Genomic DNA, 12,349 nt, shown 5'->3' on the forward strand with positions numbered 1-12,349 from the left:
CAGTCTGCTCTGGAGCCCTCCTTCCTGCGCTGAGACAAAGATGTGTGAGCTGGAGGCTAAAAAACTGTGAGCTGGCTCACACTAACTCAGCTTAGAGGGAACACTGGTGGGGGCAGCCGTGAGCATCCTGACCACAGCAGGAGGATGTTGCCTAGGGGGGGTCACCAGCCCAAGGGGCGGGCATGTGGGGCAGCCCCACAGCCTGAGCAGCCCCCCCCCCCCCCCCCCCCCCCCGCAGAACCGCAGCTCTTTCCGGGACTCCCGTCCTGCGTCCCATGTGGGGCTTGAGCCGAGGAACTTGAATAATGAATGTCGGACATGTCTACAGGAGGCACAGGAATTCTCCTCCTCTACTGCCAAGGGTTGTCTTTTGCTAAAATGTTCATTGAAGACTTTTAGACAGCATCTCACAAATTCCAAAAGGGAAAATATTTCATGGGAGGTTCCCCCCCCTTGTCCCCAAATGTCTTTGAAGGAGGGGGGAGTGTGGAAAATGTGTCCCCCCCTCCCCCCGGCCTTCCACATTGCCTCTTGTTCGATCCTGCCCTCTCAAATGGCATCAGGTGATCAGCCGTGTGGGTCTGAAGCGTCAGAACGAAGTTTGAGTCCAGTGGGGCGCCTTGGAAGACCAACCAAGTTCTATTCAAGGTGTGAGCTTCCGTATGTGCGTGCACCCTTCGTCAGGCGGAATGAAATGAAAACCACCAGTCCGCTGTCCCTTAGTTATAATGTCCAGGTGTTTGCATTTCATAAGAAAGGAAATATCCGCCTGTGCCTGTGCAAGCTTTTTAGTGAGGCTGGTGGAGTTCCATTCCAGGTGGCTTGATGTGGTGCCTTCCATGAAGACAGAGTCAGGTGGGGTCGCCGTGCTGGTCTGAAGCCGCAGAACCCAGTTGGAGTCCAGTGGGGCGCCTGGAAGACCAACCGAGTTCTATTCAAGGTGTCAGCTTTTGTGTGTGCATGCACCCTTCATCAGGCGGAATGAAATAAAAACCACCAGTCCGCCGTCCCTTAGGTATAATGTCCAGGTGTTTGCATTCCGTAAGAAAGGAAATATCCGTCTGTGCCTGTGCAAGCGAAAGCTCACACCTCGAATGAACCAAGAGACTTTGTTGGTCTTAAAGGTGCCCCTGGACCAGTGTTCCCTCTAAGCTGGGTGAGTGTGAGCTAGCTCACAGTTTTTTTGGCTCCGGCTCACACGTTGGTTGTCTTCGCTCAGGAAGGATGGGGCTCCGGAACAAGCTAATTGATTTAGGAGTCAGATTGCTCGCTCACAACTTGAAATGCCAGGAGCTCACAAAGTAGGATTCTTGCTCACAAGACTCCACAGCTTAGAGGGAACACTGCCCTGGACTCAAACGTTGTTCTGAAGTAGCAGAACTAAGACCCAGTGTGGTTGAGTGGTGAACAGTGTCGGACTACTATCTGGAGGACCCAGATTCAAATCTCCACGTGTGTCACTGAAATTCTTTGGGTAAGCCCGGGCCAACCTTTCAGCCTAGACTACCTCACAGGGTTGTTGTGAGGATAAAACAGAGGGGAGGGGAGTGCTGTCAGCCGCCCTGGGTCCCCGACTGCGGGGAAAGGCGGGGTAGGCACACCTTAGGTAAACAAAGGGTTCCGGCCCTGTCCTTCCCTCCTGTGTGTCGTGGTTGTGTTGCTGGTTCAGTGGGCTGCAAGCGGCTTTCATCTGGGTGGGCAGGTGGGATAGTTGACTGCTGAAGCTGGTGCCTCTTTGAGTGCCCGGGCAGGATTGCTTCCCGAGAGGACTTTGACTGGGAGAGGGGGCATTACTCTTGCCAGTGTTCCTGCCAGGCTCCCGCAAGAAACACATCATAGGATCATAGAATGTTAAGAGTCGGAAGGGGCCTTGCAGGTCATCTAGTCCAGCCCCCTGCACTCTGCAGGAGCATCGCCGAAAGAGAGCCCTACATACCTACAACATACCCGGAAGAGGGTCGTCCAGCCTCCGCTTGGAAACGTCCAGCGAAGGAGCACCCACCACCTCCCGAGGCAGCCTGTTCAAGATGTGCCTCCCCGGGAAGCTGTGCAAATGGAAAAGGGGTGGTTGACCGATCGTCTCTCTCCCTCCCAGGACGGTGGCGGCGGAAGTGAGGAAGCAGGTGTCCCGGGAGTACGGCAACTCCCCCCAGCTCTCCAAGAAGCACGGGGGCCTCCCACAGGCGGTGAGTGATCCAGTGCTCTGCCGGGGGTGGTGGTGGGTGGAGTGGGTGGGTTTCCCTTCCAGAAACAGGCCCCCAAGGGGAAGGATATGGGCAACCAGGGGTCATTTTGTGGAAAAAGAGGTGCAGGAGCTCATTAGCATAACTCATTATCATACCTTATTTGCATATGCCACACCCCCTGACATCCCCGGAAGTGTGTCAGAAGGCAACACCCACTGCTCAGGCTCCACTGGACTGTTTTGGAATAGGTATTTGGGGGGGGGGGGACGTAGCAGATCTGTCCTCGCAGAGGAGGGAGAGCTTGTACCTGAATAAAACTTGGTCTTAAAGGTGCCGTTTTGGGCCGGGGGGCTCTGCCGCTTACCTGGCTGCTTCCTGCTCTGACTGAGGGCTGCTGGGAGCAGGGGGTGGGGCTTGTTGCATGTGCCCGCCCCCTGGGCTCTTTACTGCCGGAGCTCCGCTCCTGTGCACTCCTGCGGGAAATGACCCCTGTGGGCCACTCAGCAAAAACAGCCACTATCCGAGTATCCTAAGCTACTTTGCCACGTCTAGGTGATGATGTGAAATCTGCAGCGGGTTCTGCCAGGTGGAGGAAGAAGTTAGGGTGATGCAGGCTTGCTAACCCAGCCGAGGAAAGCCTGGGTGCCGTTCCGGGAGGGAATTGAAGTTCCGGTTACAGAATTTAAAAACAACAGCAACTATTAAACTGTTTATTGACGATTAAAATAAAATACAGTGCAGTACATAGTAAAGCATGAACGAAAGACAACTGCAAAATGATTATTAGGTCTGTGGTGGATCAAGGGTTGCCAATACAAGTTATCTGCCAGTTTTGAGCTTTATCGTTCAAATAATAAAAAATAAAAATAAAAGGAGTTCAAGCCCGTTTTGAAGATCCTTCAACGACTGAATGGTAGCGATATAAGGTGTGGGACTCGATGAAGGGTGCTTTCTGCCATGGCTCCTTCTGGGTCAGCAAAAGCATCTCCGTGCCTTCAGCCGCCCCTGATTCTCTGCCCAGCTTTTTGTCATTCGGGGCCTTTCCTCTGAAATGGGTTGTTTCTTCTCACCCACACAGGAGGCTGTCTCAGGCTGCCCCTTTCCCCTTAGAGTCAGACTTAACCGAGACAGACCGAAAACCGGTCACTCTGTCCTCCTCGCTTTGAGGGAAGAGAAGAAGAAGAAGAGATTGGATTTATACCTCACCCTTCGCTACCTGAAGGTGTCTCAGAGCGGCTCACAAACCCCTTTCCCTTCCCCTCCCCACAACAGACACACCCTGTGGGGTAGGTGGGGCTGAGAGAGCTCTGACTGAGGACTGCTCTTTTTCAAGGACGGCGCTTGTCAGAACTACGGCTTGCCCAAGGTTGTCCAGCAGCTGCAAGCGGAGGAGTGGGGAGTCAAACCCGGTTCTCCCAGAGGCAGAGCCTCACCCCCCCACACACACACCATCTGTTCTTTTCTGAGTATCTCAGCCTCTGCCCCCCCCCCCCGCCCCACCACGGGTCTCTCGAACCAAACCAAGAGCAGCGTTTAAAGAGGCTCAGCCATTGACGGTTGATTGGCTGTTACACCGTCCAGGGTCGGGAGAGCCTCCTGTCCGTCACGCCTTTTCTTTCAGAAAACACAGTGACAAGACTTCCTGGTCCGTTGGCATCTTATAACTGGTTATGTCAATAAACTAATCTAAGATTCCTAACCGAGGCCCCCTCTGAGCTGTGGAGTCTTGTGAGCGAAAATTCTACTCAGTGAGCTACCGACATTAAAGTTGTGAGCGAGCGATTCGGCTGTTTCAGACATGAGTTTGCTCTGGAGCCGGAGGCTAAAAACCTGCATTCAGTCCGGGCTCCCCGGTGCAGGCGGAAGTGTCCAGGGCTGCCCCGCTGCACTTTATGTCTGTCACAGGAAACATGAGAAGCCACTTCCAATTTTGCCAGAGTGCTTTTAGCCACCAGAGGGTCTAAAGTGCTCTGGTGTTTAGGGAAAGGATGGAAAGCAAAAGGCATCTCCAAGGATTAAATCCTGCCCAGCACAGCCACCCCAAATCTGGAAGCGTGGGAGGTGGCTCGGTGCCAGGAGGAGGAGGAGGAGGAGGAGGAGGAAGCGCCCTTTTCTTCCCCGGAGCAGCAGTTTCTTCCTTCTTTTCTCTAGTTGATTCCACAGCTCAGCAATTCTCAGCTCTCTGAGCAGGGCTGCCGCTGGGGTTACTAAAAGCTGGCCTGAACCTTTTGTGAGGAGGTGACGTCCAGGGGATAGTGTGGGAAAGCAACAGGAATCGGGACCATCTGGAAGAGAGGCTCCTGTGGTCTCCTTCCCATTTGTCTGCTTTCGCCTTCCTGAAAGGACCTGGAACTTTCTTTTGGGGCCTCAGTCACCCGTCAAGGCAGGTGGTGAGGAGCTGCTGGGAGAGGCTGCCCTTGGGGAAGCGGGGGGGGGGCTCATTCAGCTCTCTCCCCCTTCGAATTGTTGCAAGGAACATGAGCTCTTCACAGCGCTTCAGCACTCTGGATTCTCCTCTCTCTGACTGAGCTCCATATTTCAAATTCAGCTCCTAGCAGGACGTGGCTGTGCTGAGACCCCCCCCCCCCCGGGGGGGGGGTGCTCTGGGGGTCCAGCCCTGCTCTTGAATGCCCAAGGCTGCATCTGAAGCAGATAGCTAGAACCTCCCGACAGTGGGCTCGCTGCTTAGGGGAGGCAAAGTGTATGAGCATTCATGGGCCTGGGGGTGGGGGTGGGGTGGGGGTGCTAGAAGTCCAGTTTGAGAACACACAAAGCTGCCTTCTACTGCCTCAGACCCTCGCTCCATCAAGGTCAGTCTTGCCCACTCAGACTGGCATCCGCTCTCCAGGATCTCAGAGAGAGGTCATCCCCTACTCCCTGGTCCTGTAACTGGAGGTACCGGGGATTGAACCTGGGAACCTCTGTGTGCCACGCAGAGGCTCTGCCACTGAGCCTCAAGTGTCATAAGAACATCAGAGAAGCCGATGTTTGATCAGGCCAATGGCCCATCCAGTCCAGAAATGCCAGGTGCCATCAGGAGGTCCACCAGTGGGGCCAGGACATTAGAAGCCCTCCCACTGTTGTCCCTGACCCCAAGCACCAAGAAGACAGAGCATCACTTGCCCCAGAGTGAGAGCCCCTATCTATACCTTGTGGCTAATACCCACTGATGGACCTCTGCTCCATATGCTTATCTAATTCCCTTTTGAAGCCGTCCATGCTTGTAGCCACCACCACTTCCTGTGGCAGTGAGTTCCATGTGTTAATCATTCTTTGGGTGAAGAAGGACTTCCTTTTACCCGTTCTAACCCGACTGCTCAGCAATTTCATGGAGTGCCCACCGAGTTCTTGTATTGTGAGAAAGGGAGAAAAGTACCTCTTTCCCGACCTGCTCTATCCCATGCATAATCTTATAAACCTCGATCATGTCACCCCTCAGCCGTCGTTTCTCCAAGTTAAAGAGCCCCAAGCGCTTTAACCTTTCCTCATAGGGAAGGTGTTCCAACCCTTTTATCATTCGAGTTGCCCTTTTCTGCACTTTTTCCAGTCCTATAATATCCTTTTTGAGGTGTGGTGACCAGAACTGCACTAAAAATGAAAAGACATCTAATAAGAGAAGCACACACACAGCAAAGATAAGAAGAAATGTGAGCAAGACTCAGTTCTCCAAACCCTGACTCTTACGTTTCCCGGCAGATGGTAATAAAAGCCAGGCACTGTAATTCTTGCAGATGTGAGCATTTAGAGATTGTGTCCAGTGGAGTGGGGCTCCAGAGCAAACTAATTTATGTAGGAGCCGAATCGCTCGCTCACACCTTTAAGGCCAGTAGATCACAAAGTAGAATTTTTGCTCACAGGACTCCACAGCTGAGAGGGAGCATTGTCCATCGTCTTGGTTCCAGTATCTGGTGGTTCCTTGCCTCCCCTGTGGTCTCAGGACCCTGCGCTTGCTCGTAGCCACTTCCTGGAGTCAAGACGGGCCCCTTCCTCCTCCTCCTCCTCCTCCTCGGGGTGTGTAACGGAAGCCTCTGTGACGGGAGTGTTGGAGCACTGACAGGGATTGCTGGGGAGCAGATGGCTGCCATTCACATCTCTCTAATTGAGCGGAGTGTTAGGAGGATTTGGTGGGAAGAACATAAGGAGGACGTGGATAAATATTTGGAGAGGCGCCCCTTCGTATGCCACAACAAGTCTGCATTGGCAGCGATGGAGGGCTGTTGTGTGCATTAAGGGACTGAGTGGCGCCTGAATCCCCCTGTCTGACCTGCTGCCTTCTTCCCCTTTGCTGTCCTCAGGTGCCTTTGACAGAAGTGGTGGAGCCGGTGGACTTTGAGGAGTATGTCAGTAGCCACCTGTCAGAGATTGAGCCTGGCCCACTCCCTGACCTCGTTGAGCGGCTGATGATCTGGAGGTGCTCCACCGCCCCCGGGACTGTCGGACGCTGGAGCCTGGTGTCCCCGACGATGGGTAAGGCCGTGGCTGGGAACTCCTTTGCAAGGCTCCCCCTAAGCGGTGGAGTCTTGTGAGCAGAAATTCTCCTTAGTGAGCTCGTGGCCATAAAGTTGTGAGCGAGCGATTGGGCTGCGGCATGAATTAGTCTGCTCTAGAGCCCCATCCTTCCTGAGCCAAGACAATAATGTGTGAGCTGGAGGCTAAAAAACTGTGAGCCGGCTCACACTAACTCAGCTGAGAAGGAACACTGCTCCTTTGGTACCTGGGGCGGTTCTCTCACCTGCCTTCCGTTGGGACCCCTTTTGTCTCTTGAGGACAAGAGCTGTGCAAGGACTTCCCAGACTCATTCCTCGACGGTTTGCTTTCATTTTCTGTATTGGGACTTGCTGGTCTTATGCTAATACACTGAATTGCCTTCTGACAAGTGAAAACATCTGGGAGACAGAAAGATCTTTAACAGCTTCAGTGTAATGAACAGAATTTGGAACACTGTTTGGAGTGGCAGTTTAATGAGATTTTGAGAGCTGAACAGAATACAAAGAAGTTCAGGTCACAGGCAACGCTCCCTCTAAGCTGTGGAGTCTTGTGAGCAGAAATTCTACTTTGTGAGCTCCTGGCATTAAAGTTGTGAGTGAGTGATTTGGCTGCTGCATGAATTAGTTTGCTCTGGAGCCCTCCTTCCTGAGCTAAGACAAAAATGTGTGAGCTGGAGGCTAAAAAACCGTGAGATAGCTCACACTAACTCAGCTTAGAAGGAACACTGGTCACAGATGAAACTCTGCTAGGACCCGGTAAGATTTTTCCTACGTAATGTACAGATCTTCATGTCTTGCCCAAGCATTTTCATTTGGGAAGGAAAGTATAAATAGAAAACTAGACCTCCGTGTACCTTTTGTGGTGTGTTGAGAAATTAAACAGTAGGAAGATCCTGCACTGGGCAGGGGGTTGGACTAGATGGCCGTGTGGCCCCTTCCAACTCTGTCATTCTCTGATTCTAAGACTTTAAAATAATCGCAAAAACCGAAGGGCACAATTCCACCCAGGGCCCTGCGCACTCAGATCTCTCTGTGTCGGGGCATAATACGAGAGGGGAGCTAGAGAAATTCCCATGTCCGGCAGCACAAGCGGAAGGAAGGAAGGAAGGAAGGAAGGAAGGAAGGAAGGAAGGAAGGAAGGAAGGAAGGAAGGAAGGGGGTTGTCCCCGAGGTAATTTCAAAATAATTGTGGATAACCCAGAAATGCTGGCAGCGAAAGTCTGCAGTGAACTTTAACGGCCTGTTACACAGAGTCGTAGACTTCACAACTGAATCAAATCATTGTTCGGTGATGTTTTAAAACATACTCGGTGATGGTTTTAAACCTACTCTGTGCAATATGACTGGGTGCTAAAATCAGGGGAAAGTCTTGTAGCAGCTTCTTTTAGAAAGTTCTGCCTTTAGAAAGAACACTTCATCCATCAGGATCTGAAATAAAACCAACATTATGGTACCATCTATGCCCCAAGCCTGTGGACAGGGTCATCACGATGTGGGCACTTTGATAAAGAGGATGAGACTTTAGGAGATCGCCATCTTGCTATTAGGAAGTGAGCACCGATTATTGCTTTGTATATATCATGTTTTAATATTTGATACTATGTATTATTTAATTATTAATATTTTAATGTTTTATGGATGTACTATATCGGCAGTGTGCCTTGTAAGCCGCCCTGAGCCTACGGGGAGGGCGGGATAAAAATCGAAATAATAAATAAAATAAATAAATAAACATTGTTATCAAGACAGCCTTAAGACTGGTGACCCATCTTCACTGATGACGACAACAGTGCGCATGGCTCAGGCTCTGCACAGAAGCCCTATCATAGAGTCATAGAATGTTGGAGTGGGAAGGGACCTTGCAGGTCATCTATTCCAACCCCCGGCCTGCACTCTGCAGGAGCACAGCCGAAAGGCAGCCCCACAACATACCCGAAAGAGGGTCGTCCAGCCTCCGCTTGAAAACATCCAGCGAAGGAGCATCCACAGTCCGTTCCACTGCTCAACCACTCTTAACAGTTAGGCAGTTCCTCCTGATATTTAGCCGGTAACGACTCCCTTGTAATTCCCACCCATTAGATCGTGTGTGTGTGTGTTTTTCCTGGACACATTTTGCAACTTTTGAAAGAAAATGTGCTTGAACCAGGTTGGGGGGGGGGGGACTCTTCTGCTAGGGGACAGCCTCAAGTCGGGGTGGTGGTGGTAATGCACTTTTGTGGTACCGAGCACGCAATTCCACCTGCAGCCGTCACAGTGAAAGCAGTGCCCAGAACACAAGTTGCGACTGGCTCAGAATCACATTGTTGGGAGAGCTGCCAAAGCAGCCGGTGTGTTTTGTTTGGGTTTCTTCATCTATGTGTGTCCAAAACAGGCAACTTTCTCATTACAAATGGGGGGGGGGAGTAAATGGTGAACACCTGTACACCGTGCAGAGGCAAAATCAAGTTCATCCCCAAGTGTAAGACGCACACGTGGCCGTAGCCAGCTGCAGCTCTAATCTAATCTAATGCAGCGCAGACTCTAATCTGGGTGAGCCGGGTTTAATTCCCCACTCCTCCTCCACTCCCACCTGGCTGGATGACCTTGGGCAAGCCGTAGTTCTGACAAGAACTGTCCTTGAAAAAAAGAGCAGTTTCTGTCAAGAGCTCTCTCAGCCCCGCCTACCTCACAGGGGGCGTCTGTTGTGGGGAGGGGGAGGGAAAGGAGTTTGCAAGCCGCTCTGAGACTCCCTTGGGTCCATACAGCCATCCCATCATGCTTTGCCCACCAGTTTGGTGAGGAGCCAGTTTGGTGTCGTGGTTAAGTGCGCGGACTCTAATCTGGGAGAACCGGGTTTGATTCCCCACTCCTCCTCCACTTCCACCTGGCTGGATGACCTTGGGCAAGCCGTAGTTCTGATAAGAGCTGTCCTTGAAAAAGAGCCGTTTCTGTCAGAGCTCTCTCAGCCCCACCTGCCTCACAGGGTGTCTGTTGTGGGGAGGGGAAGGGAAAGGAGTTTGTAAGCCGCTCTGAGACTCCCTTGGGGAGTGAAAGGCCATGGGGTATGAATCCAATCTCTTCTTCTTCTTCTCCAGCAAGCAGGATGCCCGAGTGCGTGACGCCGTGCGGATCTACACCGAGGACTGGGTCATGGTCCAGAGGAAGTAGGTCTGATGGGGCTCCGCCGCTGTTCGGGTCGCCTGTGGAGGGAGGGGGGGTGTCAGAGGGCGGAGGCTCTGTGCGGGTGGTGTGCCGGTCGCCTCATGCTTGGTGGGTGGGATTAAGGGCTGTGTCTCCCTCAGAGGAACCGGGGCTGGCTGTCCGCATGGGGGCACGCGCAGCCCCCTTCAGTGCCCCACCCATACTTACCACTGTTTGCACTTTCCACAGAACTTTTGCTCCAGGCTTTTGATGGGAGGGGTCAGAAAAGATGGAGGAGGAGGAGGAGGAAGAGGGAAGCTTTCTTTTAAAGCACCCTGGCCTTTATAGGCCGCCCTTGCCGTGTTCCAAATCCTTGTGCAGTTGATTATCAATACGATTCCCCGGTCGCTTAACGCCCAAAGCAGTAGCTGCTGGAGTCCTTCCAGCCACGGCGGCTCTAACCCTCCCCCAGCTGAGCTGCTGTTTGTGTTTGACACCAACGGGCCTCGGTAAAAGCTCCGCGCTGGGGCACGCCAACCCTCTTCCTCATGCGTCTTTCAGAGAGCCTGTCTCCCATCCAGCCCACGGAGACTTGTCTTCCGTAGAAGCACTTAGCCGCCCGTGGTTGATGATTTACTTCGCTGATTGTGCGGATCCATTTGGGCAGCGTGCCTCCCGCAAGGGGGACTGGGTCGCCACTTTGCGGACGGCGTTTGCTTGCTGAAACATTTATGTCCTGCCCTTTCTCACAAAGGACTCAGTGTACCGTACCATCGGGAAGCCGACAGATGTCTCGGCAATAGAAAGCCTCCTGAGTACGGGACTGAAGCAGCCGCAGGCTGACTGTGGGTGGATGGGCCTCCCCGCAGGAGAGCAGCCTCTTTGCCACCTTATGGGAGGATGCAGAGCCTCAGTTTTCCTGAGAGCCAGTTTGGTGTAGTGCTTAAGAGCATCAGACTCTAATCTGGGAGAACCGGGTTTGAGTCCCCCACGCCTCCACAAGCAGCTGCTGGTGTGACCTTGGGTCAGTCGCAAGTTCACTCAAGGGCAGTTCTCGAGAGAGCTCTCTCAGCCCCGCCTACCTCACAAGGGTGTCTATTGTGGGGAGGGGAAGGGAAAGGAGATTGTAAGCCGCTCTGAGACTCCTTCGGATAGTGAAGGGCAGGGGGTATAAATCCGATCTCCTCCTCCTCCTGGCCCGCGGGCCCGCTCTCTGGAGGGGTCTCATTTAGCCCTCACGGCTCAGGTGGGGTGTCACCTGATGCTGCCACCACTCTGGATTGATTTAGGATCCCTTGAGAAGGCTCAGAGCACCCTCCCAAGACCTTCAGACCTCCGTTTTGGCTGAATAATAGGCATGAGGACCAGGCAGGGTACAGCAAGGAAAAGGTTTATTTTATAGGAGGTCAAACAAACAAGGTGCAGGAATAATAACAGTAAGTGGGTGAAAAGAAAAGAAATCAAATGCCCTAACGCATCTAAATATATACTGTCCCCAGCTCACTGTCTCAAGTAGCCTTAGACTACTCACCCTTCCCTCAGGATGAGGGTTTCTTCCCCGCAGCAGCCTCCCTTCTGGCCCTGTTCCCTGGGAAGAAGAACAGCTTCCCCTCTTGTACCAGTTCTTTTATTCCCCAGCCCTCTTCTTCCCTATTGGTCAGAATCAGTGCCAAAACTTCCCAAGGCCTTCTGGGGTTTGTAGGCCCAGCCTCCCCTACTGCTAGCCAGGCTCCCTGGGCCTAGTAGGCCTCTGGTGGCACAGCCCAGATCATGACAAAGACCCTCACTATAAGGAGCCTCAACGGGGACTGTAGGTTCATCCAGAGAGCGATGCAGCTTCTAGGCTAGACCATGAGATGGGGGTGGCAGGATCCGACCAGAAGGGTCCGGAGCGAGGAGAGCAGTGCCTGATTTCCTGGCTGCTTCTGCCCTACCCCAGGTACCAAAGGCTGAGCCCCGTGGGCGGTGCCCGTGCAGCGGAGAGGCAAAGGGACCGGCAGAAGGAGCTGCCCAGGCAAGACTTCGAGCTGGACGAGGCGGCCCAGGAGCGCAGTGGCAGCCAGGGGGATCCAGTAAGTCTGGCAGGGTGGGGAAGGGCTGGCCTGTGGGAGCCGTGGGAGGCAGTCACGGGACCGCGGGGGGTGTGTGTGTGCTGTGGAGGTGCATCTCCCTCCGGCCTCCTTTGCCTCCCAGGGCATTGCAGGAAGAGAGTCCTGCTGGTCTCCGAAGAGAGGAGGCGGCCTCCGGGATCTATCTCCGGGAGCTCAGCTGGTTGGCCTGAGGGGGGGGCGGCCCACAAGACTGGGGGGGGGCGGCCTTGGGCCTTGAACGGCAAAGAGTGAAGGTCAAACGGATCAGAATGTGAAAGTGTAGAAATCCCAAGTGTGAAATGTGATCCCCGTGCACCTGCCGCCTTCTGTGGTTTCTTTTTACGGGCCGCTCTAGAGTGGATGCTGGGGAGATCTGTGGGTGGGTCTCCCGTGGGGTCTTTATTGGGAAATAGCCATGGGGTGCCCTGAATTGGATGGGGATTATTGCATGGGGGGGGGGACAGGG

General features: G+C 53.4%; 1 protein-coding gene across 1 annotated transcript in view; it reads left to right on the top strand.

Moving 5' to 3' along the window:
- DOCK6 (dedicator of cytokinesis 6) overlaps positions 1-12,349 on the top strand; it is a 110,392-nt gene that overhangs the window by 3,809 nt on the left and 94,234 nt on the right. Inside the window, 5 exon segments of the mRNA XM_015405378.1 lie at positions 2,096-2,186; positions 6,482-6,578; positions 6,581-6,653; positions 9,748-9,816; positions 11,733-11,865. Of these exon segments, the coding sequence (XP_015260864.1) occupies positions 2,096-2,186; positions 6,482-6,578; positions 6,581-6,653; positions 9,748-9,816; positions 11,733-11,865 (463 nt within the window).

This window comes from Gekko japonicus, unplaced genomic scaffold (assembly GCF_001447785.1).
Source record: "Gekko japonicus isolate JY-2015 unplaced genomic scaffold, Gekko_japonicus_V1.1 scaffold1211, whole genome shotgun sequence".
Classification (NCBI taxonomy): Eukaryota; Metazoa; Chordata; class Lepidosauria; order Squamata; family Gekkonidae; genus Gekko; species Gekko japonicus.